Source organism: Trichosurus vulpecula, chromosome 6 (assembly GCF_011100635.1).
Source record: "Trichosurus vulpecula isolate mTriVul1 chromosome 6, mTriVul1.pri, whole genome shotgun sequence".
Classification (NCBI taxonomy): domain Eukaryota; kingdom Metazoa; phylum Chordata; class Mammalia; order Diprotodontia; family Phalangeridae; genus Trichosurus; species Trichosurus vulpecula.
The window spans coordinates 188,955,250-188,980,452 of NC_050578.1; the positions used below are offsets into that span (position 1 = coordinate 188,955,250).

Sequence of the window (25,203 nt, forward strand, 5' to 3'; positions counted from 1 at the left end):
TGTGTGAGAACTACAACATATTTATTATTTTTAAGGGAAAAATAAGTTAACACTAAAAATTTTGTGAATACAATTTGGAATTTCAAGAGCTGATTCTTAAATATCCCAAATTGCAAGTTACATTTCTTTTAGGTAAGGAAATATAAAAAATAACATTTACTTATATATTATACAACATCTAAACTCATGTATAGTTTTAGCAAGTTACAGTAAAATAATAATTTACATGTTACAACATAACAAAAATTTACACTATTGAAAAATTCATATTTTGAAAAGTTCTGGATGTTTTCACCAAGCACTGCACATCATAAAAATACCTGTTTATGAGCGAGTTACTGAACAGCTTAACTACTGTTACTCATTTCTATGACTGATAGGCCTAAAAACTCTACAAAGTATGACAGAGTAATTATGAAAAATTAGTGCAATGACTTAAGTGATGCTGTAACTAAAGGCACTAAAATATAATTATCAGATATGAAACTGTAAACAAAACTGTGGTTCTTAGTACAGACCAACTATAACAGGAAAAAAAAATTGTGTTTGATAAACCCCACAAAATTGCACTATAGAAGTCCCTTCAATAGTTTTCCATAATTAACCATTTTCCCATGCTGATAAATGCATATTTACTATGATTCGGTAGAATCAATTTTGTGTATTAATTTTTATCATGTAAATATAATCCATAGCTGTGATTTAAAAAAAAACAAAAAAACGACACATTCAAAAGGGATCCTACGATGTTTACCACAAGCTTCTGACGTCTCTCATCACTTAGTCAAATGGTTTTATCGTTCCTTTGGTTTAAGAGCAGATGGAACAATAGGTTGGAATTTTAGCTTTGATAATCATAAGGCTGCCCTGTTGGTAGAAAAGATTTAGCATCATTAGTATGTTGTAGTACTCAGTGGGGTAGATCGATTCTACATATAATACTTTTCTAAAACTAGATGGAATTTATCAAAAGCTTATTTAAAAATGGAATGAAAAATAAGATTTTTAAAAAGAGCATAATATTACATGTAGTATTAGTAAACAAACACTGTGAACAACAAATCTTATCAAAGCAGATTGTTCTTTCACTGTTTACTCTTGAAAACCTGGAATTAAGGTAAGTGAGAGAAGACCTAGGGAACACTTAGTATTAATTAGGATGGCCTTCCCAAATGAAATTTGGGGCTACCTAAGGTCATTGTTCAGTCATTCTGTTGTGTCTGACTCTACATGACCCCATGGACTGTAGTATGCCAGTACTGTCCTTGAGGTTTCCTTGGCAAAGATATTGGAGCAGTTTGCCATTTCCTTCTCCAATTAACTAAGGTTAGGACAGTCCAAAGACCAGACAGTCTAAAGAAAAGTCATAAAAAAAGATACAGAAGGAAAAAGAGAGAACTGAAATAATTAATTCCCATCTTCAAGTATGATGTGAGGCAAAAGTCTGTGTTTCTATACTATAGCATATGGCATATATATATATATATATATATATATATATATATATATCACATTAAAAAAAACTTACAATACCTAATGAGAGAAAAATGGATTTAAATTACTTTTCTTAATCTTCAAAAATTCATGATTCCAATGATGTGGGTGCTCCTCACCAATACTGATCACAACTAACTTCATGAATAGTCACTTGAATGGTTGTGAGAAAAAAAGAATCAACATCCAGTGTCCAATCTTTTGGTGATGAGCCTTTCTTTTTAAACCTCTACAACAGGACCTGCTAAAAGCTTGCAGTTCACTGGCATATCTTTAAAGAATTTAAAGTTATGTCTGTATTATATGTTGAGGTAATGAAGTTAAGTCAAACTTAAATTCTTTTATAACTATTTTTTAAGGCATAATTCTTAACTGACTTCTGAAGGCAAGACAAACTAACCAATTCTCTGAGTACTGTTTCAAAGACAACACCCAACACTTCTGATACAGTTTCAAATCTCCTCAATGGAATACTGTGAAGAATATTTCTGAGAATTCCTCTATCTCATTTGGGGGAAGAAAAAGTCTTCTAAGTCTTAGAAATCATGATAGAGAACAGATAAAATTCATTTTTTCATTCTGTACTATTATATGCACATGCTCTATGGGGTAGAAAACAATTCAAAGTCATCCCCTCAAGGAATTTTTATTTGAGAAGTATCAAAAAGGACAAGAAAGCAAACTATTTCATAATTAGGCTGTTATATCACCCTAATATTAGCAAAGTGGATAGAGGGTTGGCCTCTAACTCCCAAAGACCCAGGTTCAAGGCCACATGTGTGACACCTACTGACTGTAGACCTAGCAAAGTTACTTAACCTTGCAGTGGTTTAGGAAACTTCCAAAGGCTAGAAGTAGCAGAAAAGATGCCTATATGGATTAGCAGAGGTAATCAGTAGAGGTGTTGGAATAACACAATACTCATTACCCCAAGAAAGGCAGAAGAGAATCAGGCCAGATTTTTCCCTCTAGAAGGGCCACAGAGCCCAGCCCTAATATCAAGTCTGAAGTCAGTAAGACTGGATAAACAAAGAACTGTATAATAATGAACTATTATGACACCAGGGATGCTTAAGAAACAAATATAGAAGAAGTGACTCTAAAACGTGTACAAGTAATGCTTCCATGAAGCAATAAGAAATATTTAAACAAAGTCAAAAGGCTAAAAAAAAAAAATGTAACAACTGACCTGTAAAACTAATCAAGGAGAAAAATTAAGAATCACTAGACTATCAAAGCCATGACCAAAAAAAGTCTATACAGCGAGTTTCCAGAAATCTTAGATCTCTTAGAACCAGAGAGCACTAAGTGGAAATAGAAAGAATCCACCAGTCACCTCCTAAAAGAAACCCCTAAATGAAAACTCCTAAGGAAACTTCACAACCAAAGTCCAGAATTCTGCAAGCAGCAAAAGTTCAAGTACCAAGGAGCCAGTCAGGATGACCCACGATTTAAGTGAAGAACTTGAAACATAATATTCTAGAAGGTCAAGGATATAGGCTTTACAGTCAAGAATAACTTACTAAATAAAATGAGTATAAGGCTAGAGAGGAAAAAGTGGACCTTTAATGAAACAGAACATTCCTTATTGGAAAAAAAAAAAGATGGTAACTGTGGAGAAGCTTTGAAGTTCAAACAGGAAAGAAGCAAAACATATAAAGGCAAACATAAATGAACAATGACAAAAGACTAAGCAAAGATTAACAACAGCTTATATTTAAAAATGGGGAGACGATACCTATGTCTCCTCTGGCTCCCCCACCATCATCATCAGAATTCACAGAGTTCGGTATGGAAATATACTTCACTCAATAGGGAGATCAGAGGTAAAGGGAAATTAGAAGGACATTGGATTATGAGAGGGATTAGTCCTAAGCCAAACAAAATCTAAGTACATACAAAAACATTTACAGCTCTTTTTGAGGTGGCAAAAAATGGGAATTTGAGGGGCTGCTCACAAACTTGGAAATGGCTGAACAAGGTATGGTATAGAAATGTGATAGAATACTACTATGCTGAAAACTCTTTATCAGTATAATGAAAAACCAGGATTCCAGAGGACTAATGATGATACATGCTACCCACATTCTGACAGAGAAACGAAGAATTCAGAATGAGACAAATGTTTTTGGACATGGATAATGTGGAAGTTTGCTTTGACTGATTATATATATTTATAATGGGTTTAATTTTTCTTTTGTTCACAATGGAGGGGGAGGGGATGAGGTAGGAGGTTAAGAAGGTGGGTCTCAAATGATTAAAAAAAAAATTTAAGTGAGGAAATATATTTAAGTTCAGTTACTTCCAAACAAATGAAAAGAAGAATAACTTTCTACTCACACTTCCACCATGGTGTTCTAGCTTTTGTAAAGCAGTGGTGATTGGCTCTTTGAATTTCTTATCCATTAGTCTCTTGGAAAGCTTAAAAAAGAATAACAACATATATCCATCCACTAAGCAACATGTTATGAACAAGACACTGGGTGACACAAAGACAAAAATGAAACTAAAACACTCAATCATAACCATATGAAAACTTTCCAAATTTCACTAACATATATCCCTTAAAAATAGGCTAATTGGGGGAAAAACACCAAGGAGATTTTAGAGCACCTCAGCACTCAAATTCTTTTAGAGTAATTTTAAGTCTTCTCTTGAGAATTAACTTTAATAGAAATCTGAAATACACTAGTGTAATATTAAAAGGCACAGATTAGAATCTAAAATTAGATAGCCTGGCACAGCTGGCCTCAAGTATAGAAAACCTGGGATCCACTCCCGTCTCTGATACATACTGGATGTGTGACCCTAAGGCAAATTCATTTAACTTCTTGGTGCCCCAGGCAATCTTGGTAGAGGAAGTAACAATTTGCATTGTCAAATGGAATTTCCCCAGTGCAAGTTAAGCCATCAAATTACTACTGAAATCACAAGTCCAGTCCAAAAATTAAGAGAAAAAGCTAAAAACATCAGAGGAAGAGCACACGAAAGGGATGCAATTACGATAAAATATTTTTGATACTTACACTTGTAAGCAAATGTTTCAGATGATCATTTAGAGAAGGCCCAACAACACCACTCAACTGTACTAAAGCATTCAATCCCCTTCCAAACACTTCACCATCTGAATGGGTCTTTTGGGGGAGAAGGAAAGACAGCAAGGGTGATGATTAAATAAAATTCACCTATAAATACAGGATAATTATCAACCACACATACAAGCTTTAAAACTGTAATCCTTACCACAAAATCCAGGAACAAGTACAAATTCTCAACTGCATTAAAAGTGTTGAATGTATTTTCCAATGAAAAATTAGTGCATTATTTGAATGTAAATACAAAAACAACTTAAAAGTATTGTTAACTTTTGGTACCTCCTCTAAAGATACCTACCCTTTAAAAACAGATTGTGATTCTGAGAGCATCAAGTAGATACGAAGCTCAAAGGCAGGTAAGTCTTTCTTGCAGAGATTAATTACTTAAAATATAATTTAAAGAAAACTAACTATGCTAAAATATTTTTAAAAATCCCTGCTGTGAGTCCTTATTTTACACTGTCTTTGAAATAAAAAAAAATATTAAAGCAAAAATAAAAAACATACCAGAGCTGCCTTCAAGACAGGAATCAGTCTAGGTAGCAAGGGCACAGTTTTTTCAGTAGCACCTTCAACCAAAAGTAATTCTTTAAAACCTTCTTTTGACACAAATGTATACGGATGTTTAGTCTCTCTTAGACCCTGTTAAACATATAAAAATGTCGTTTGATGTAAGTTTAGTCATATGCTAAGAAAAAAATTAAAAAGCATCACAATAACAGAAATCAGAGTATATTCATTATTAAGCCTTCCTAGTCAGGAAGTACAACTTCAGTAACAACCAGTATAACTACAATTAAAACTGGGACCAAAAGGAAAAATAGGAACCACTTACAGCTCTAACCCACTAAATAAAACAAGGTGACTTCCTTGATACTTATATTTTTCCTCTTAAATATTACACTTTTCTTACAAAGTAAATAGAAAGCTACCAAATAGCTGTATACATGTATGCCTAAGGCTATGCAACATTCCCTTTGCAAGGAAGGCTTTAAGGACACCTCCACAAAAGAAATCACCCCAACCTAATTCAAGATTAGCTGGATTTAAATTCCACTGTTTTCAAAGTCACTGCAATTTTTTTTTCTTAAGGGAAAAACCAACTAACGAAATGTTATCATAATCCTCATTTTTCCTAACAATTTTCTGAAAGATGACTTTTCACATTTCTAAGTTTCAAAAAAGGCAACATCATATGGTAGAAATCTTATTTCTTGTCAGAGGATATGACTTTGAATCCCACCTGTTGTATGTACACAATAACTAGTTATGTGACCATGGACTAAATTTTTACCTTTGACAGTTTCCTCATCTTTAAAATAGGGATAATGAATAACTTAATTTACCAACTCACAAGACTGTTGTGAAGAAAGTGTTTTTGTATATATAAAGCACTGTAAAATACTACAAATCAAACCATATACTACAATTTTTAACATCAAATTGATCCAGCATACTCTGTTCCAGTTTATGGGAAAAAAAAGTAAAAGAGATCCCATGAAGTTGTTGGTGAGAAAAGAGACAGAAAAAAAGACTGCTACACATGTTCATGGGACACGTAAATCCCTCAGAAGCTTAAAAGGAGAAACTATGGCTCATGAGTACAATGATGAAATACTTATCTTTACAGAATATATAAGATAAGGAGGCATTTTCCCAGAGTCTACTTTCCTTCACAACATGGCATGGCATAGTGGGTAGAGCTCATCTGGGAGTCCAAAGCCTAGGCTATGTGACCCTGGGCAAGTTCCTTAACCTTTCAGTGCTGTGGGCAACTCTGTAAGACTGTAAGTTTCAGAGAAGCTACTCATTTGCATTGGTAGATCGTGTATATCTCTCAGCAGGAACTTCTTACACTGATTAAAATCAATCACAGGTCTAGTTTAAAAAAAAAAATCCTCCCTCAAACCTTTCCACCTATTTCCATTACTTCAATAATAGGGATGGCAAGATTTGTTTTAATTGGAAAAGAAAAGCTCCTGTTTTAATTTATTTATAATACTGTGTGACCTTCTTTATACTTATATTGTCTATTTATATCCTCAAAGCAGCAACTCTAATAATTTGCTCAACAAGAGGTATTAAAATGTAAAAAATAACTCACATTTACTCTCTATAACTCACAAAATGCTTTACTCAGAAACAATATGCAAAATTATATAGGTGGCCCATTACTTTTCTCATTTTAAAAAATAAAAGCAAGAAACAGATTCATGGAAGTTAAGTGACTTTTCCAAAGTTACACAAAATTAGTGTTACAGATCTGGGACTCAAACTTATTCAATCCTCTCTAAATAACAAGCACTGTACTAAACACTGGGATATACAAAAAGAAGGCAAAAATACTGACCCTGCTCTCAAGAAGCTCACATTCTAATGGAGGAGACAACATATAATTAGATACTTCTTACAAAGCATATACAACTGAGTACATGGGAAGTAAGTAATCTGTGAGGGGAAGGCACCAGCAGTTGGGGGAGTCAGTAAAGGTCTCTTGCCTTTTTTGGGTTTGAGCTGAGACTGCACTAAGGAGGCAAAGAATTCCATGCATGGGGGACAGTCCCATATGAAAAACTGAGAGATATCTTGTTGGACAAAGAGCAAGCCAGGGTAATTTCTGCAGAGCCATTTGCCTTTCATAATACTGAAACCATGTAAACAGCAAATGCCCAATAGGTTAAATGGAATTCCTGGCAAGGCAAATCTATTTCTAAATTATAAGAATAATTCTTCCTCTACAGATGGCATTATCAGAAGATACTACAGATTCCCCTTGGTGCTTCTTATACTACCAGCTTTTCTGTAATACAAATTTTAACCAAAATGCAATTAGATTCCCCCCCACAAAAAAGTTTACAAAAGCAATGTATTTCAATTTTATGCAAAATGCCTAGAAGTGTATTGTTATAAAAGAATACTTCTATTTATTAAAGGGATGTCAGTTTCTTATAAGACACATTATGACAAAAACATTAAATGTGTTTTTTACACAGATCAAGTATTTGCTTACATTTAAAGTTCTCATAGTATAGACGCTTGAAGCATTTTTCTTCTGTATAAAGATCATATATTTGGATTTTTAAAAATCTATTAAAAAAATTTTTTAATTTAAAAACTGTTTTTCATCTGTAATAAATTTGTCTATGCAGAAAATTAGCTTCTAATAGTTTATAATTAATCCTTTACCTATCAGTCAAAGGTAGCATTCTAACATCATTATTTCTTATTTAAATACCAAAAACGTTACATAAGCTCCAGGAAATTCTCTATTTCACTACCTAACAATTAATATGTTTTTAGAAAGTTTGCTAGTATTTGGAAAGGAAATCCTTTACCTCTGCTAAAGTAATAAGAAGAGGGTCAAACGGGAGAGTTTCAGGAAGACAGTCCCACTGTAATCTGTGTTTTACTGAACCATGCACCAACCTGAGACATAAAAGACAGTGAATCAGGCAAGTGAAATGGTATTATTTGTAAAGATTCTTAAGAACACACAATAAACTTTTATCAGAGTCTCTAAAAAATGCAATTATTTGTCATTTCCTAGTATATGGCAATGATATCACATGATAAAAAGCTTATTAAAAACATCTTCCAAAGTAACTTTTAGTTCTAGAAAAATTCTCCCTTAATAAAGTTTTGGTATGGATGCATAGTCAAGTAATATTGATTTAATGAAGAAGGTACCATGCTGCAGTGCAAAGAACACTGGATTCAGAGGAAGAGACTTGGGTTTGAATACTTGAGCGACTTTACACAAGGAATTTAAACTCATCTGTAAAAATGAAGGAGTTGAACTTGGTGGGGACCTTTAAGGTCTACCCATGCTCTGAATCTGTAATCCTATGAAGTCTTTAAGTACACCTAAATTTTATTCCTGCAGGGGATGTTAAGACATGCCATTCTGGAACTCCAGCCAGTTACTAACTGAAAGGTCCTTAAGGTATGCCTTAACCTTAATATAAGGTCTTATCATTAATATTTAAATCACTGTTTCAGCTACAATAACAAAGCAGCAACATTTATATAACAAATATATATATATATATATATATATTTATAACATTTATAATAACAAAGCTAAACATTTTATGTAAGGTTACCAAAATAAAATTAATTTAAATAAAAACAGAAGGTTTTGCCAAAAAAAAGGTTTCAAATAAAACCAACCTTCATAGGTACCGGAAAAGGTTTACAGCAGGCCTTAATTTGAAGAGCATTTTACATGAAGACACAGACCAGAAGAGAAGAATATCTATTGATCATGAACAAGGACAGTAAGACCTAAATGTTGAACCTGAGGAAGAACACCTACAGGAAGTGAATTACAAGGGCAATAGCTAGCTAATGTATAGAAGTGGCAATAGAAAGATAGCCAACTACTGCAAAAGGTGATTTATTACCCCTCAAAAAAACGTTATGACTGAATAACTTTTAGGGAGGGGTGATGCAGTAGTTAGGAGAGATGTGACAACAAATAAATTTCTAGTGTTGAGAAGCTGGAATCAGGCTGCATTAGTACTGGGCAATGATCCCCAGAGCTTATGGAAATCAATAATGCACAACCTTGTTAGCTTTTTCTTCAGTGAGCAACAATGGAGACAAGTACCAGGGCTAATAACAGTCAGGGATAGCATCTAACATGTCCCTCCTGAGTCTTCTCAGCTCTAGAATAAACAACTCCAGCTCCTTCCACTGAACCTCATATGGCATGTTCTTAGATGCCCCTCTCTGCAAACTGTCCAGCTAATACTTACATTAACAATAACTGGTATACGGTGCTCTTTAAGTTTGGAAAGCATTTTTTTATTTGAAACTTATAACAACCCTGTGATGTGGGTACCACAGATATTCCCATTTGTAAATGAAGAAACTGAGAGGATCGGAGAAAGTTAGGTGTCTTGTCCATGATCACACAACTACTAAACACTCCAGGCAAGATTTAATCTAGCACCGTATTCACTAGCCCCTTCCTAAAATGTGGTGCCCAGAACTGAGTAATACTTCTAACAAGGGTCTAACAAGGGCAGAAGACAGTCAGATTATAGCCTTTCCAGTTCTGGGTCAGGGCAGACCAAGACTACATTTGGTTTTTTGTTGCCATATCAAAATGTCAACTCTTATCAAAACCTGTAATCCACTAAAATCCACAGATCACTTCTAGATATACTGTTGTCTAGCCATACTTCCCAAACATGAAATTCATGTTTTAAAATTCAAGTATAAGAGACTGCATTTACTCCTGCAAAACTTCACTGTATTAGATACAGCCCAAAGTTCTAGCACATTCTGCTCCTTTTTGGATTCGGAATATGTTATCTAGAAAGCATATGATCTGCAAATTGGATAAGAATGAAACAAATATGTCTTTGTCAAAGTCGCTGAAAAAAAAAAAAAGTCAAATAGTATAGGGTAAAGCATGGGTAACCAGGATACTCAATAGAGAACTCTTTCCAAGATGACATTAAGCCCCAAATGCAACTGATATTCTTAACATACTTAACCTGCAAAAAAACTATTTAATTTGATTAAAGTCATTTCAGGAATATGGTCTATTATATTGCTAATTGATTTTACCTGCAAGGAATACCTCCTTTGGAGTAAATAGCAGCAAAAGCAGAAGGGGCACGTGGCTGATCACTAAACTGAAATGAAATTAAATAAGAAAAAAATATAATTTTTTTTGGTGTATGAAGATTTTGCATATAAGCATCACATTACTATGTCTTCATAATATAGAGGGAAGGTCTAATCTTTACAGTAATAAGAGAAAAACCAAACAACGAAATGTTGCAGTAATAACAGATTACATATAGGACTAGGGAAAAGATCAGACTTTGAATTACAACACTGGTTAAACACACGCATGATCTTTATTGGTTTTATACTTGTCAAAAAAATTCAGATTGTAGTGTTCCATCACTTCAACCATGTTATGAATTAGTGAGAAGTCTACACTTCAGGTAAACTAGATGTGATGCAGTGTAAACACACATGCTTACAAAAACTCATCACTAAGCCACACAAGTAATAAATGAAGTTTTCTGGTCACCCAGAGGGTGAAAAAAATTCGTTTTAATTTTCCAAATGAGAGTTTCAGAGAATTCACATAAACAATATTTTCTTTTTTATACAGTGTCAGGTACAGAATATATCTGCTTTCTGAGAACCAGCTTAAGCACAGCAAAGCTCATCAGCAGGGGGTAGGTCACTTGGTACTAAATTCTTTAACAACACATAAAGCCAAAACAAAAAAAAATGCAAAAAATTGCTCAGTCATGGCTTCCTACTATGTCTGACATTTTGGTATAGTGGTAGAAAAAGAGGCACAGAGTGATAATAATTATAGCTTACAGAATACCTACAAATACTGTTAGAAAATGTGAGATCCTTGGTTGTGACCAAAAAGTAAACACACAACTGGAAAAAATTATTATATCAGGCCTGACATTATAGAAGTTTCAAGCTAAATGGAAGGATGACTCACAGGTTCTCCTTGGAGGAATAAAGGAAGTGGAATTCTTTTTATTGTACATCAGAGGGGAAAAAAATAAACATTTATTTCATAAGACCCGAACATTTTGTATCATAATACACATAAGCTTGTCTAAGAAAACAATGATAATAATTGCAGCTTCCATACCAACAACTCTTGCAGAGGAGGACATAGAGAAATGCTAAAGACTCTCCAAATTAAACCAACATTTATTTTAAGACCTTGTGAAAAGGAAGGCAAAGGTGGAGAAAATCACACAAACATGAAAATGACTCAGGACTAGCAATATGAAAGGTCAAAAGCCTATATATTATAAACTTCCTGGCTATAGATCATAAATTCTTAGAAAAGAGATTCAGGAACTACTGGACATAGAGAACACCAATATTATAATCAATAATTAAAATGATACTTTAGCAAATGAGAACTATTTACTATGAGAGAGACATTTCAGAATCAGCTGCATATAGTCCAACTATCAAATTATCAGAGCAAAGATCAAATCAAAATCAAACTAAAAATACAATAAAAATAAAATTATCACCTGACTGATTTAAATTGTACCCAGCAATAAAAATGGAAAGCAGGTTAAAAAAAAAACACTTAAATATCACTATTTCCTTGAGAAATTTAACTAATGTAACCTAATTGCCAAAACAAAAACACCAAAAGAACTACGCTCCACAAAAAAAATTAAAAAACCCACAATTCACTTCAGCCAACAAGCAACATGATCTTCAGGAGAAGATCGGAAGAGAAATACGGAAGCAAATGAGAATATTGGTTTAGAGGGAAGTTGGGGAGGCGCTAGGTACTGCTTTGAGAGTAACGTAATGAGTTTAGTTTTGGATATGTTGAAAATAAAATCCAAGACTCCAAAAGGCCATAAAATTGTGCTTACCCTTTGACCCAGCAATACCACTTCTAAGTCTGTATCCCAAAGAGATCATAAAAACGGAAAAAGGACTCACATGTACAAAAATATTTATAGCAGCTCTTTGTGTAGTGGCAAAGAATTGGCAATTGAGGGGACATCCATCAATTGGGAAATGGCTGAACAAGTTGTGGTATGTGAATGTAATGGAATACTATTGCGCTATAAGAAATGAACAGGCGGACTTCAGGAAGACCTAGAAAGACTTACATGAACTGATGCTGACTGAAGTGAGCAGAACCACAACACTGTACACAGTAACAACCACACTGTGTGATGACTCACTTTGATAGACTTAGCTCTTCTCAGCAATGCAAGGATCTAAGACAATTCCAAAAGATTAATGATAGACATTGCTGTCCACATCCAGAGAAAGAACTGTGGAGTCTGAATGCAGATCGAAACATACTATTTGTTCTCCTTTTCTTTTGTTGTTTTGTTTCTTCTTTCTTGTGCTTCTTCCCATTAGTTCTAACTCTTCTTTACATAATGACTAATGTGAAAATATTTAATATGAATATAAAAAATAAGTCTCTGTCATTAGCACATCTGTATATGCGCAATACACTGTACTATCTGCCCAATGGGGGGAAAAAAGGAATTAAAATCCAAGTCATAAAATATATTGTGCCTCAGCTAAAGTAAAAAAAGCAGGTGTAGCAATCCTAATCTCAGACAAAGCAAAAGTAAAGATAGATCTAATTAAAAGAGATAAGGAAGGACATTATATCCTGCTAAAAGGCACCATAAACAATGAAGCAATATCATTGCTTAACATATATGCACCAAGTGGTAAGGCATACAAATTCTTAGAGGAGAGGTTAAGGGAGTTACAGGAAGAAATAGACAGCAAAACTATAATATTGGGAGACCTCAACCTCCCCCTTTCTGAACTTGATAAATCTAACCTCAAAATAAATAAGAAAAAAGTTAAGGAGGTAAACAGAATTTTAGAAAAGGCACATATGATAGACCTCTGGAGAAAACTGAATGGGGATAAAAAGGAATATACTTTCTTCTCAAAAGTACATGGCACATACTCAAAAATTGACCATGTACTAGGGCATAAAAACCTCACAATCCAGTGCAGAAAAGCAGAAGTAGTCAATGCATCCTTTTCAGATCATGATGCAATAAGAATCATTTTTAATAAAGCACCATGGAAAAATAAGCTAAAAACTAATTGGAAACTAAATAATTTAATTCTAAAGAGTGAGTGGGCCAAAGATCAAATCAGAGAAACAATTAATAATTTCATTCAAGAGAATGACAATAATGAAACAACATACCAAAACTTATGGGATGCAGCAAAAGCAGTTCTTAGGGGAAGTTTTATATCTCTAAATGCCTACATGAATAAAATAGCAAAAGAAGAGATCAATGATCTGGGCAGACAGCTGAAAAAGCTAGAAAAAGAGCAAATTGAAAACCCCCAATTAAATACCAAATTAGAAATACTGAAAATCAAAGGAGAGATTAATAAAATTGAAACCAAGAAAACTATTGAATTAATAAATAAAACAAAGAGCTGGTTTTATGAAAAAACCAATAAAATTGACAAACCTTTGGCCAATTTGATTAAAAAAAAGAAAGAAGAAAATCAAATTACCAGTATCAAAAATGAAAAGGGTGAGGTCACCTCTAATGAAGAGGAAATCAAAACAATAATTAGGAATTATTTTGCCCAACTGTATGCCCATAAATTTGGCAACCTTAGAGATATGGATGAATATCTACAAAAACATAAACTGCCCAGACTAACAGAGAAGGAAGTGAAATTTCTTAATAACCCCATATCAGAAAAAGAAATTGAGCAGGCCATCAACGAACTCCCTAGGAAAATCCAAGTCATGTGCCTGGCTTTCCCATCTCTAATCTCATCAAAACTATAAAATATTTGGTGAGATGTAACTAAGAATGCATTTTATTGGTATGACTCTGATTATTATGCCACCCAAAAAAGGGGAGATGTATGCTTGCCACTGGCAGGGAGGCTGGTCAGCAGAAGTGAAATAAACAGGTGGTGGTAAGGTCCATCAGATGCTACCATTTGCAAATGATATTTATGCTGATTTCATCAAGCTCTAAAATGCTATACAGCTACCAAATCATGCCCATAAATGCTCAAGAAACCAGCTTAAGTATACATGATGGAAAAACTAAATGGATAACACACGCCAGTAGTTTGTACTATGAAATTCAATTGGATACATAACTCAAAGAGTTGCTCAATTATTATGTAGAATGATAATGAACTCGATGAAGAACTGAATATGAAACTGACCTGTAAACTGCAGTACTTATGCCTTAAATATCTATTTTCTTCTTGTGATACTTAATGGCTATGAATAATAAAATACCACAATCTCAAGGAATAACCAAAGGGCAACGGGGAAGTGCACACTGGGGACGTATGCAAAACATTTTACCAACCGAGATTTGCAAAAGAGAAATGGCATTAAAAAATGTCTTTAGGTAGATTTATGACCAGAAAAAAAGGGGGCTAGTCATGTGGCAAGAGTAATTTGCATCTTTCTAAAACTGTGGTGATTACATGACTTGTAGTAACAGCATTACTGAGAAGTTAAAGGGAGGTAAATTCCTACTTAACATAAGGGAGAACTTTCAAATGATTAAAACTGTTTAAGCTAAGGCTTGCATGATAATTGATTACAGATGTTATAGAAAAAATTCATGCATTTGCTAGGGGATTGAAAAGGATGATTTATAAAGTACATATTTAATAAAATGTTGAGATGTATTTAATTTTAGTACTCTTAGCTCTTCTTCCTCTTTGCTATTACACTTATTCATTGTATGAAGAAACTCCAGATATCAGAGATACCAACAATATCATATTCAAGTGTATCTTTTTTAATATAGTAAAGTGACTAATATGTAAATTTTAAAATATTCTTTTTACTTACCGGGTCAATAGTTTTAGGATTAAGTTTATCACTTGGCCGAGGATGAGGTTTCTTTACAAAATCTGGAGAACTGTTGGAAGGTAATGATTTGTTTTGGTTTACTACAGATCTATGTTTTATTTTGGAACCTGATGACGTTCTTTGTTCATAGGTCCCTATATGTTGAAAAAAGAAAAAAAGAGTAAAATAAGGTTTACCTTCTGCACCCTTAAACTATACCATTAGAAAAGGTACCAAATTATTTGACTACCTATTCAATGTGATACAAAGAAGGTACCTGTCACTCTGCTTCTCATTTGTAGGCTTCCATGACTCTCAGATTTCTGCATTCTTCCTTTCTTAGTGGTTTCTCCTAAAATTAAGAAAAAAATTATTTTAGTCACTAAAAAAAAAAAATCTATAAATAGTAATAAGACACCAAAGTAGCAGAACCATAAGAAATAAGATAAGGGAATAAATATATATTTTGTACCTATTATGTGTCAGGAACTGTGCTAAGCATTTCTACAATTCTCTCATTTGACTAACAACCCTGGGAGGCAGGTGCTATTATATCTCTCTTTTACAGTTGAAGAAACTAAGGCAAATAGAGGCTAAGTGGGTCACAAAGTCACTTAAGTGTCTGAGGCCAGATTTTAACTCAAGTTTTTCTTGATTTCAGGCCCAGCTCTCTAGCCCCAACACTGCCTAGGTGGCAACAAGACACTTTTCTCGGGCAGCTTAAAATAGAAATGAGAATTAGAAGAGCAAAATTTATGGTTGTGCACAGGATAAACAATTGGCATAATAGAAAAACTTGAATCTGTGATGCCAAGCTTCATCAAAGAAATAAAAGAGACAATGATGCATTTGGAATACAAATACACATAAAGGAAAATCTAGAAGAAGCAAAAACTATTGCGCATTAAAATATGCTCTCTAAGCAAAACATACTGATTTAGAAGACATGACATGCAGAGACAAGCTAAGAATTGTAGGCCTCCTAGATAAATAAGACAAGTCAAAAAACCTAAACACCATACATAATGCTAATACAAGAAAATTGTCCAAAATTTCTGAACACAGAAACTGAAATACTAATTGAAAGAATTCACAGGTTGCCTCCAAGAAAAAAATCAAGGCTACAAACTCTAACAAACATAGTGGCTAAATTCAGCAATTTAACTCAGAAACAACTTCTCAGCAAGTAACTAGGAGAAAGTTCTTCAAATACCAATGCTGGGAGATTTGAATAAGACGAGATTACTCTGTACCCACCAAAAAACAAAATAGGGAATGGAAAGTATTCCCAAAAGCAATGGAGCTCAGGATGCAGCCCAGGGTGACCTACCCTGCAAACCTGAGCTTAGCCATAAGTGAAAAAAGATGGATGTTCATTAATAAAGAGGCATTTGAAACATTCTTAGAAAGAAAATCAGACCTGAAGAGATTACTTGCTTCTGAACACTTCAGACAACAGAAATGCAGGAAGGGGAACAAATGCAACAGCAGTAGCCACAGCAGAAAGACCAGTAAGAATTCTTCCTAAATGCACACTAGGAAACGGTAGTGACAGTGGAAGTCAGGGGCCTGGAGCATAAATGGAACCTGGCAACACACTACCTACAGGTGATGCAATGTTTTTGTGGGCCTTCGTAATAAAATGGAGGGATATATGAAATGGTGAGGGGAGAAGGGAGATAGAGGAAAGTGTGATGCATCTGGTTTCTCAGGAAGAAAAAGGCCTGCAGAGTAGGTGAGAAGGAGGGAGGGAAGATTGAAGAAGGGATGGGAAAAAAGGCAGGCTTTGAATTTGGGTAGTGGGACAGGGTTCCACTGATGAATGTTTCTGTGGCTGAAGAAAGGTTGGTTTATTTGGCCCCTCAAGGTTCAGGTTAAAGCAAGTACCTGGGTTGAGGATTTCTAGAAAATCAGTACTCATGGAAATGATACAATAACAGGCTTTATTGCTGTCATGCAGCAAGCAGGCAAACAAAGCACATACATACGCTATGGCAAAATAAAGAGACAAGAGGTCTGTCCCCATGTGCAAAAAAGTCAGTCCAGTGGAAGGGTGAGGCAGATGTGTTGGAGAGGGTACATACTCAAAGTAGGGGTTCAGATGGCAAAATTTTATACCCCCAAATGGGCTTGGTTGAGAGCAGGGTAGGAGGGGCATTCTTAACCAGAGCCGGACGTGGTAGAAAACGTTCTTGGGGTCCCTCACGGACACCAGACTTGGGTGAAGAGTTTCTTTAACAGGACAAACTGGTGAGAGGGTCTAACATTAACTAAAGCATCAGGAGAATGAGTCAAGGTCCCTATAGTAGGTTGGCCTCATACAACTAAAAAACATAAGACTCATCCACCTGATACAGAACTGAAAATAGTGGAAAAACAAAGCTATTTTGCCTATATGTTTCTATGGGCATTAGGATCATTTGGCATAAGTAATTCTGTATCAAAGTCCTATCATTATAATTATAATATCAAACAATATCCATAACATCAAATAATAATTATGACACCAAACAACAAAGTTTACAATTATCACACGAGTATTCTATGTAGGAAGATAGGGACCTTGTGCTAGGTACGGTCTGAGGTATTTGGGGCTAGAAAAGACCATGGCTCCTTCCTGGGGAGGAGACAGGCAGAGCTAAAACTTCCTTGGGACAACAGGCAACTAAAGAAGTGGGAGGATGTGGGAACAGGGAGAAGATTTTGAGGCAAATGGGGAAAGAAGGTAACCCTCCCTGGGGGTGCAGAGTATTCTCCCAGTTACCTTCAGGAACTGGCATTGTTCAGGTAGTGAGGCACAAAGGAGAAAGTGACAGAAATTGCCTAGAGTGGAAAAGCCCAGAATGGGTTGGAAAATTTTGATTCCATGAAGAGAATTAGTGAAGGGCTAGATTACCATATGGATTATGAACCAGAGAATGTGGTTCTAGAGTAGAGAGTATGGATAACAAAGAGATGAGAGAAATCCTCTCTAGGGTGCAAAAAAAAAAGGAAATTTTAAAAACTAATAGCTGAAAGAAAGGAGAAACTACTTGGAAATCTACTTGAAGGGAAAAGGAGAAAAAGAGGGGAAGAATCACATAACTAGATAAAAGCTGGAAGATAAAGGAATGAATAAGAAAAACTCTAAGAAGAAAGGGGTAAAAAATGGAAGTAGGGGAGAAGTGTAAGAGTAAGACAACAGAAATTGGGTCACGTTAAAAGAAAGTAAGCTAAAATAACTGGAGAGATTTTACTATGTTTACAGAGGAAGAGAGATTAAAAAAAATCATAACATGAAAAAACCCAATATTAGAGAGAAGTGGAGGAAAATATGAACCTAACTCACAATTTTAAATGTGAATCTGTTGTAGCAAAAGCAAGTGAGACACGCCACAGAGTATAAGTTTTAAATGGAGAATTTATTAACCTATTAGCCGGCGACCATTTGTGGTTTGCTACCCAAATTAAAATGGCCCTGAGGTGGGGTAAAGAAGCAGTTTATATAGAAAATAGAGGGTACAGAGGTTAATTATCTCTTGGAACTTACAGGCCAGGTCACAGGGTGGGGGGTGGCACAGGGACAGATCAAGGATTCTGACAGGTTAACTGGGATAATCTTATTGACATTCCTTGGTGGAGTCAGGGAGCCCCAGGGACATTTGCTAAATGCCAAAAGGTCTGAGTCCATTCTTTATTATGCAAACTGGGGTTTCCAGGGGTCTCCTTAGGGATAACTGATTTTTCCAGTACCACAAATCCTAAAAAGCAGAAGTTGCAATCATGCTGACAAAGCAAAAACATTCAAAAAATAAAAAGGAAGAAATTACATTATGATGAAAGGAACTAGAAATAATATCAGTAAAAAATTTATATCCTGGAAATGCCTTAAAACTCTAATTCCCAAAGAAAACATTAACTGAGTTCCAAGACATGGCAGTATTAATGTGATTAAAGATCTTCCCCACCCATTCAACGGTGGGGGAGGGAGGGTGCCTAGGTAGGAAAGCCTCTACTTACCAAGTACTAAGCAGATTTGGGTGTGATGCCCTAAGGGGAGTTGCTAAGACCAGAGCCAATAGTATGTGCACTGAGTTCTAGTCAATCGGACCCGGCTAGGGCTGTATATAAGGAGAGCCCAGAGTGTGAGAAAACCAGAACTGAAGAGGGACAGAACTGAAGAGAAGCAGGATCAAGAAGCAGACATCAAGAGGGTGCTGAAGAGCAGACATTGAGAGACCCAGCATGGACAGAGCTGCAGTAGAGAGTGCTGAGCAGAGAGTTAGGATTTCTGAGCGAAAGGCCCTAGCAGGGGGGAAGTTTACAAGATGATTTGGTTCCTCCCTATAATCTCCTTGTTGCTACACTGAGGTGGGCTTACTGGTGTTGGAATATAATTACTGTTATATCGAATTGGAGTAGCTGGTCTTGGGATTGGATGCTCTGGATGCTCTAAATAAATGTTATACTTCCTCAGCCTTCCACATAGAGTTTTTCATACTTTGCGATTCCGAACCATTCAGGCACATTCATGGTCATCCTCAAGATCATGCATCATGCCTTACTGCTACAGATGTTGACAGTAAAATTAACAAAGATGGGAGACTTCAATGCCCCCCACTTTTTTTTGTTAAATCTATCAGAAAGATAAACAAAAGGGAAAACAAACAAGTTGTTGGAGAAACTAAAGCATCTTCTAAATGGGAATTTAGAAACCAAAAACTGATCATGTATCAGGGCACAAAGATATTGTAAACAAATACTAAAAGACAAACAGTATATATCCCTTATAGAACATAATGCAATAAAAACAGCCATTGTTTCAGAACCACAAACAAAAGACACAGATCCGAAAGGAGATTTAAAAATAAAATTCTAAATAATGAGTGGGTCAAAGAACAAATCATGGAAACAATTAATAATTATATGAAAGAAAATTATAATACTGAAACAGCATACCCAAATTTCTAGGTTGAAGCTAAAGTGAGGGGGAGGGAGTGGGGTAGGAATCATATCCTTACAGACACACATTAACAAAACAGAAAAAGGATTAATGAACTGAATGTGCGTTTTTTTAAATGAGAAAAATAAACCCAAAATAAGCACAAAGGGAGACATTAAAAAATCAGATAAGAAATGTTGAACTAGAAACCAAAAGGTCACATTAATGATAAAACTAAAAGTTTACTCTTTTAAAAGACTAATAAATCTGATATACCTTTAGCTAATCTGATTAAATAGGACAGAAAATCAAATCAATGAAATAGAAAACAAGAAAGGTAAAAACACAAAACCAGAAGAAATAAAAATGAGACTATATTATGCATTTGTATGCTAACAAAACTGAGACCACGAAAGAAACAGAATATTTTTAAAAATATAAAATACTCAAACTTTGTAATATCAATTAAGTTGGGACTTTTTTTACTGTTTTAAAATGCTAAATCAATTAAGTGTCTTTGATTGAGCCTTACTAGGTGCAAAGCCCCAGGCCCAAACCCCTAACTACTAGGTGCTAAGCCTATGTGGGCCCTAAGGGGAGTTGCCAGTACCAGAGCCAACAGCCTAAGTTCTGGTGGCTCAGATGTCATTTGATGACATCCAAAGACTGTATAAAAAGAGAGAACAGAGTTATTCGCTTGGGGCTCTCACTCTTGGAGGAGAGTGTTGATGTGGAGACTCTGGGCAGCTGTAGTTAAGAGCCTTCCAGCTTGTGAACCCAGATGTTGATGCCTTCTTGGTAACTATGAATTGTATTTGGTCTGTTTATACTGTATCTTTGTAACTTGTTTGTATTAGCTCTGAAGTTCAGGGTACTGGATTTTTCCCCTGAACTAAGTGAATGATATTTGTATCTTGTATTGAAATAAGATTGTTAACCCTTAAGGTTGCTTTCCTTAGTAAAGCAGATGAAAAGAACCTGTGCTGACAGCTCCTGTTGTTGGGCTTGTGTTGGCCTTTCACCCCCACAACAGCTGCTAGCCGAATTGTTGCAACGAACTTCTAGAAGACCAGTTAAGAGATCTTAAATGACACCATCACAGAAAGGGAAAGCTATCTAGCTATAAAAGAACTACAAAAGAAAAAACTCTGGTCCAGATGAATCCACTCACAGGAGAACCCTATCATACTTTTAAACAAGTAGTAACCCTACTTCACAAATTATTCTCAAAAATTAAGGAAAAAGAACCCTACTGGAATCCTTTTATGAGACAAGTAGAGTCCTAATACCTAAACCAAGGAAAGATAAAACTCAGAAAGAAAACTATAGGTCAACATCATTAATGAATATCGACTCAAAAAATCTTAACAAAATTCTGTCAAACCAATTACAGCAATGGGAAGTTGGTTATCTTTATATCTCCAGCTGTTAGCATAGTGCTTGGCACATAGTGTTTAATACATATATTTACTTAACTAAACAACTCTAAAAGTGTCAGTTATTATTGATCAACAAGTATTTATTAAGCATATATGTGTGTGTGGGCAGACAGGTGGCAAAGTGGATAGAGTGCCAGACCTGGAGTCAGGAGGACTCACCTTCCTGAGTTCAAATCTGGCCTCAGACACTTACTAGCTGGGTGATCCTGGGCAAGTCACTTAATTAACCCTGCCTGCCTCAGTTACCTCATCTGTAAAATAAACTGAAGAAGGGAATGGCAACCACCCCGGTCCCCCCCCCCCCCCCCGCCCCTCCCCTCTATCTTTGCCAAGAAAACCTCAAAGAGAGAGCTCCACAGGGTCAGGAAGACTCTGAACCGACTGAACACAGCATATGTGCCAAGCACTTTGCTAAGCACTGGGGACACAAAGACAAAAGGAGTCCTAGTCCTCAAGGAGAGCACTTTCTAAGGGGGAGGCAATATACAAACAAATCATGTCCCTACAAGATACCTACGGTGCAAATGGAAAGTAATCTCAGAGAGAAAGCCCTAGCAGCTGGGAGGTTCTTGCAGAAAGGGATCTGAATGGTGTCTTGCAGGAAGTCAGGGCTTCTAAGAAGCTCAAGGAAGAGAGCACGGCACGCATTGGGAGAACGGAAGGTGAAACGCCACGAGGTCAGGTGACTGTCTTTTCTCGGGGCCTCAGTTTCAACCTCCGTAAGACGAGGCGGTCGGACTGGAGATGTCCACCCACCTAAGCCCCTGCGGGGTCAGCCTTCCCGCCGGAACTGTTTTCCCGACCATCTGCGGACAACCGCAGCTCTGCTAACGGGAGGATTAAAAGTCGGCGGTCCAAGTTCCCGGTTCCAACTGGGGGGTATCGGGTCACACCTGGGTACTACGAGACGAGGGGGAGTAACAGCCGGAGAGGGGGGCGGTGGATGTGGGGGCGGGTTGGGCAATGTATCAAGAGGTGTAAGACATTAAGTCGCTTCAAGAGAAAGATCGAACGGTTCCCAGACCACTCAAGACAGGGGGATTTTCTCCATGGGGCCCCACGGCGCTGCCAGAACGCGGCCCGAGGCGCCATAGCAACGGCCAGTCCGCCCGCCACTGAAATAAACAGGAAAAGCATCAGGGTCACCTGATCTCCAGGAGCGCAGGCCTCCGCCGCGGCCGTCCTACCACATAGCTCCCGGCCCCGAGTCCCTAAGTGCCCTCATACAGGCCGTGATCGGCACAGACGCCCGGCCTAGGGCACTCGGACCCCGTACCACTCGAGCCAGCCCGGGTTGCGGCAGATAAGGCGCAGAGGAAAAGACGACAGCTCCGAAGGCGCATCATGGGCCCGACGCGGCGTCGCCGGACGTCGTCGCGATGACGTCAGACGTGCCTGGCGCGCCCGCCTCTCCTCCCCCCACGCCCCAGCTGAACAGAGGGGGAGGTGCTGGCGGTTTTAGGGCGGGGCGTTAGTGGCGCCTGCGCACTGGGCATACTCGGAAAATTGTTGGATGCCGCCTTGACGCCTCCCCCTGCCCCGTGCAAGCATGTAGGCGTGGGTCACAAGTGGTTCTGGAAAGCGAGAAAGAAGAGGAATTAAAATGAGGAGATGTTGCGAGATTTTTCTCAATTTGAGCTAGTTAGTGGCCAAGTGGATACAGCATTGGCCCTGGAGTCAGGAAAACCCGAGTTCAAATCCAGCCCCAGACACACAGGCACAAGTCACTTGTATCTGCCTCAATTTACTCATCTGTGAAATGAGAATCAATTTTAATTGATTAATTAATTTAGTCAATAATACCTGCCTCCCAGGATTGTTGTGGGGCTCAAATGAGATATTTGTAAAGCACCTGGCACATAGTAATGCAAGTGCCATATAAATAAATGTTAGCTATTATTAAGCTATTTTGCAATTATTAAGAGCCTGCTCTGAGATACTGAATGTCATCATGGTGGAATGCATAGAGAACTGTCCTGGAACTGAGATATTTGTGAAGCACTCGGAGGGGTACCTGGCACACAGTAGGGGCTTAATAAATGCCTGTTTCCTTTCCTACCTAGAAATTATGAGGCCACCATTCAAGTTCTGCTTCTGATTCATACTGTTTTTGTGTCCCTGAGCAAGTCACTTAACCTCTTCAGGGATCTAGGCCAGAAGTGTCAAATATACCTGGGGCCCCTCAAAACTGCCTAGTGTAGCCTGAGGCAGATTAAAATGTAATTGGAAATACTTAAGGAAATAAAAATACAATTAAACATAGATAACACTACATTTTAAATCTAAGTCAATGTGTGACCAGCAAGAACTTTCTGTATGGCTTAGTGACCCTCAGCTCTTATTTGAGTTTGAATCCCCTGATCTAGGCAACTGTCTGAGAATTCACATTTCAGAAAACACACTCACCTTCCTTGTTAGAGGGAGATTTATCATTCAGAAAGTTCCCCATACGATGAATGAATTCACATTTTATCTAAAATGCTAAATTTACTTCCTGAAAAATTCACCCAGAGGACCAAATACAATGTGGCATAATGTCTATAGGACACTTAGGTGCTGCCAGGCCTGGAGTCAGAAAGACTCATCTTCCTGAGTTTAAATCTGGCCTCAGACACGTAATAGCTTTGTGACTCTACGCAAGTCATTTAACCCTGTATGCCTCAGTTTCCCCATTTGTAAAATGAGTTGGAGAAGGAAATGGCAAACTGCTACAGTATCTTTGCCAAGAAAGTCTAAAACGGGGTCTTGAAGAGTCAGACCTGACTGAACTGAAATGTCTGTAAATCAGTTTGTTATCAGATTCACTTACTGGCAGGCTAGGCAATCACAAACATTTTCATCTCACTTAACCGCCAAAAGGAAATTATCTCTGATTCATTGCTGTGTATCTTGAGAAAACTTGTACTGAATTTTCCCAAAATGAGAGAAGTAAGGTGGGAGCTGGGGCTGGGGGCGATGCTTGGGGATCCCAAGCATCCATTTCATTCTTGTACAGAATACCTGAAGTGGAGTAATATAGTAAAAAAAGACCAGTAGGTGGGAGCCAGAATTGGGGGGAGGGGAGGGGTGAAGCACTTTAAATGCTACGTTGAGGAGTTTGGTTTTTTTTTTAATTTATTTATTTAACATATTTAGTTTTCAGCATTGATTTTCACAAGAGTTTGAATTACAAATTTTCTCCCCATTTCTACCCTCCCCCCCACTCCAAGATGGTGTATATTCTGGTTGCCCTGTTCCCCCAGTCAGCCCTCCCTTCTGTCACCCCACTCCCCTCCCATCCCCTTTTCCCTTCCTTTCTTGTAGGGCAAGATAAATTTCTATGCCCTATTGCCTGTGTATCTTATTTTCTAGTTGCATGCAAAAACATTTTTTTTTGTTTTTGAACATCTGTTTTTAAAACTTTGAGTTCCAAATTCTCTCCCCTCTTCCCTTCCTACCCACCCACCCTAAGAAGTCAAGCAATTCAACATAGGCCACATGTGTATCATTATGTATAACCCTTCCACAATACTCATGTTGTGAAAGTCTAACTATGTTTTGCTCCTTCCTATCCTATCCCCCTTTATTGAATTTTCTCCCTTGACCCTGTCCCCTTTCCAAAGTGTTTGTTTTTGATTACCTCCACCCCCATCTGCCCTCCCCTCCATCATCCCCCCCTTTTTTTAATCTTCTTCCCTCTTCTTTCCTGTGGAGTAAGATACCCAATTGAGTATGTATGGTATTCCCTCCTCAGGCCAAATTTGATGAGAGCAAGATTCACTCATTCCCCCCTCACCTGCCCTCTCTCCTCCTCCCACAGAACTGCTTCCTCTTGCCACCTTTATGTGAGATAATCCACCCCATTCTATCTCTCCCTATCTCCCTCTCTCAATATATTCCTCTCTCATCCCTTAATTT

At 37.0% G+C, this 25,203-nt stretch overlaps 1 protein-coding gene across 2 annotated transcripts; it reads right to left on the minus strand.

The window, feature by feature from the left end:
• Positions 1-22,727, minus strand: PACRGL (parkin coregulated like). 2 transcript variants are annotated; one of them, XM_036762221.1, is made up of 9 exons: positions 22,453-22,727; positions 15,224-15,298; positions 14,947-15,101; positions 10,167-10,234; positions 7,925-8,015; positions 5,097-5,231; positions 4,521-4,628; positions 3,835-3,915; positions 1-867 (listed from the first exon to the last, which is right to left on the minus strand). In XM_036762221.1, the coding sequence occupies exons 2-9, from the start codon at positions 15,273-15,275 to the stop codon at positions 811-813; spliced, it is 747 nt and encodes a 248-aa protein (XP_036618116.1). In that variant the 5' UTR covers positions 15,276-15,298; positions 22,453-22,727; the 3' UTR covers positions 1-810. The 2 variants fall into 2 exon arrangements, with proteins under 2 accessions (XP_036618116.1, XP_036618117.1); XM_036762222.1 differs by lacking the exon at positions 3,835-3,915 and having other exon boundaries at positions 7-867; positions 22,453-22,663.
• Between the last annotated feature and the right edge of the window lie 2,476 nt (positions 22,728-25,203).